Source organism: Opisthorchis viverrini (assembly GCF_000715545.1).
Source record: "Opisthorchis viverrini unplaced genomic scaffold opera_v5_137, whole genome shotgun sequence".
NCBI classification, from domain to species: Eukaryota; Metazoa; Platyhelminthes; class Trematoda; order Opisthorchiida; family Opisthorchiidae; genus Opisthorchis; species Opisthorchis viverrini.
In genome coordinates this window covers 1182958-1186023 of record NW_008751790.1, presented here as the reverse complement: position 1 = coordinate 1186023, position 3066 = coordinate 1182958, and the positions used below count along the sequence as shown (strand labels likewise).

Here is a 3066-nt window from a genome sequence, read left to right as displayed (position 1 = left end):
CACACGGGGACTCTCTAGAACTAGCTAAGCGACTGCTACTAGCAGACACCACCCTTTCAGAACGGACACAACTCACGGTGGATCAGATAGTGGAAGGCATAAAAGCATGCCTGAATCTCACCCTTTTCGCTTGCGACTCCGTAGTTTGCACTCAAGAACAAGGTCCAGCAATGGGACCTCCAATATCCCCAGTTTTGACAAATAGATTTATGGAAGAATTTGAACAGAAAGCTCTAGACACAACCCCGTATCCACCTAGTGTATTCTGGCGTTATTTAGATGATACTTTCGTCGTGATGAAACAAGACAAGGTTAGTGAGTGCTGCAACTATCCGAATGAACTGAATCTACACATCAAATTTAGTGTGGAGATACAGTCAACCTCGGGTACACTGGCATTTTTAAACTGCGTTTGAGATGTTTTAGGTCTAGCGATTGACGATACTGGCGCTTACACCTGATCTGCGGTTCTCTGCCCTAGTATTGCTAGTCGTCATCGTAGTTACTCTTGGATGAGTGGACCTAGTTTCTTTACCAGTTCGGATTTCTGGTCCCTTCCTTCGAGTGACTATATTTTTCACGTGCTTTCATGATTTTATCTACTGCAACCAGGATTCGGCGACGTTCCACCGACATATTCCATTCCATGGCACAGCTGCATCGGAATTACGAAAAGGTTAGTTAGCCTCCTGTTGCGAATCACACGTAATATTCTGTAGCATAACCTGATTGACGAATTTTTGTAGTACAGTCGCAAAGTTCGCGGTTGTTTCTCTGGGTAACCGACTGGTTCATTTATGTACCTGAGGACGTGCCCTGTGAAACGCATAACTTTCTGTAATTTACTGCAACTGAGCACCCACCCATGCATGTCGCGGGCTGCAGTTGTCCACGCTCGACGACGATCGGGAAAATCAACACAGATTTCTGGTTTCCGATGTCTGGCACATGGACAGGTTGGATCCCGACGTGTTTCCCCTCATAACATGACCGCACTGAGACACTTTGTCATTATAAGCTTACCCGAATGTCACGTATTTCTTTAGAAAAGTTAATGCAAAAGCAAACGCGGATGCAAAGTGGTGATGAAGCTTCCTGCTCAAATCGTCTCACAAGTTTGTACGTGTAACCTGTTCTCTTTACTTTGTTATGGTATTATATATAGACTGTCGTAATATGAAATTGGGAAATGCAGGCGGGTGTGTAGCGCCTAGGGTTTTGACTCCTTTTGCTCTACAATTCATGTACAAGCGTGGGTTTACACCAAGGTACCTTGGATTTTCATCCACGTATCTTTAGAATGCTATTGCAGCATTAAACTTTCCCACACTAAGAATATGTAGCGTCATTGAACCAGATGTTTGCAAATAGTTTGATCAATTTAATAATTTGGACCATGAAGTTAGGAGATGTATACCCCATTGCTAGCGACAAGGAAACTGATTCTATATATGACCTACAGCGGGTGATATTTGATCAGATTAATTAAAATAGCGGGGATCACGAGGCTGACAATGCCAATCTCTTTTATATAGAGGAAAATGTTGGTAGCTCAGGTATCGTATCGTTTTCAACCACCAACCCACCGCTACGCACTACTACGCTCCACAATAATGCACTGATGATATCCCCTCGATTGGTGATGAGACGTTTGCAATCAAATTGCCCAGCTCAGCGAACAAGCCAACGACCACCATGCCAATCTCTCATTAACCGTGTGTTATTCAGCTGTCTTTGTTGGTCTGCATACTTATCAAACTGTCAATCTAAATGAACTCATTTGGGGTGCAATGCATCCTTGAGTATGTTGATTCGTAATCCATTGGAACGGCTTGGGGCCAAATGAATCGATGTTCCGTATTTTCTTACCCTCTCCTCTATGTTGACGAAGTATCTTTTGTGATCGTCCCTTTTTACCTACGCGTGTTTTCCAGAAATATAGTGAAGTTAATCGTCCCGTTCCGTTGTAAAGGCATAGGACTCTCAACCAGATTGCTCGTTGCACTTTTCTGTATGTTATATACAAGCGCATTGCTGATTCGCGATACGTGCTATGTTAAACAGGATGACTAATTTTTTCACCAGTTGGTGGTAAGCTCACTGATTTAATTCGTCTAGTTCGTTGTTCAGATCGATTTATATGGACATTCAAAGGCTTGATTTTAATTATCTGCCCGTTCTCTCCATTGGATCTGATGATGGGGGATAGGACATCCAGTTTTGTCTTACACAGTCGTATTATTATCTCCATTCTATGACCTTTGTCGCTGTGATTTCTGCTTCCAGCTAATTATACGACGCCAGGCTTATGATGCACGTTCGGCAACTGCACGAAATGAATATCTCTTCCAACTGGCTGCAATTAATGCCCACTTGAGACACTACTTTACAAAGGATGTGCCCAGTCTCGTCAAGGTTTGTTTGTTCGGGAATTGAAAATGTGCACTTGTGTCTAATCATATGCAGGCGGTGTTTTTTTTTACTCCGATGCGATGCTGATTGTGTGGACAGAAACTTTCACTAAGTGATAATCTTTTGTTCACTTTGCCTTGGCAAAGGATTCCATGGTTTTTTGCCATTATTTTACCTTTGGTATCACAGACTTTGGATGGCGAGTTGTTTGAGAAACTCAGCGAGGTACTATCTACCCTGAGTCAACACGAGGCAGAAATGTGTGCCCTTACACGCGAACGATTCCAGCGTGTCTTCAGAGACGCTTCACAGGTCAGTGTTGAGTGATTTTGTGTATTTCGCTTCACACCAATTCACCTCGACTTTTTTCGCTCGGCCGAGGTAAATGTCTCAAGTCATTGTTACTGGGGAATGGGGGTTTTGCATTAGCGAAAATCTAATATTGGTTCTACTGTTCGTAGCCGTAGACAGCCTGCTGATGCGGGGACTCCTTAGCACACCTGACCATGTCGATCCAGCATTCTCTTGATCTACTATTATCAACCCAATCTGTTCAGCTGTAGCGCCTTTTCGGTGCCTAACTGCCATGCCACCCGAAGGTTGCAAAAGGGCTGGGATACTGCCAGGTCACCCAAGCCTAGACAGGAGAAGTCG

General features: G+C 43.8%; 1 protein-coding gene across 1 annotated transcript in view; it reads left to right on the top strand.

Annotated features, from left to right (window-relative positions):
- The window catches only part of T265_06472 (hypothetical protein), a gene marked incomplete at both ends in the record, with an annotated part of 36157 nt that overhangs the window by 8821 nt on the left and 24270 nt on the right, over positions 1–3066 (top strand). The window contains 3 exons of the mRNA XM_009171740.1: positions 613–676; positions 2287–2415; positions 2602–2724. Of these exons, the coding sequence (XP_009170004.1) occupies positions 613–676; positions 2287–2415; positions 2602–2724 (316 nt within the window). The remainder of the gene's footprint in view (positions 1–612; positions 677–2286; positions 2416–2601; positions 2725–3066) is intronic.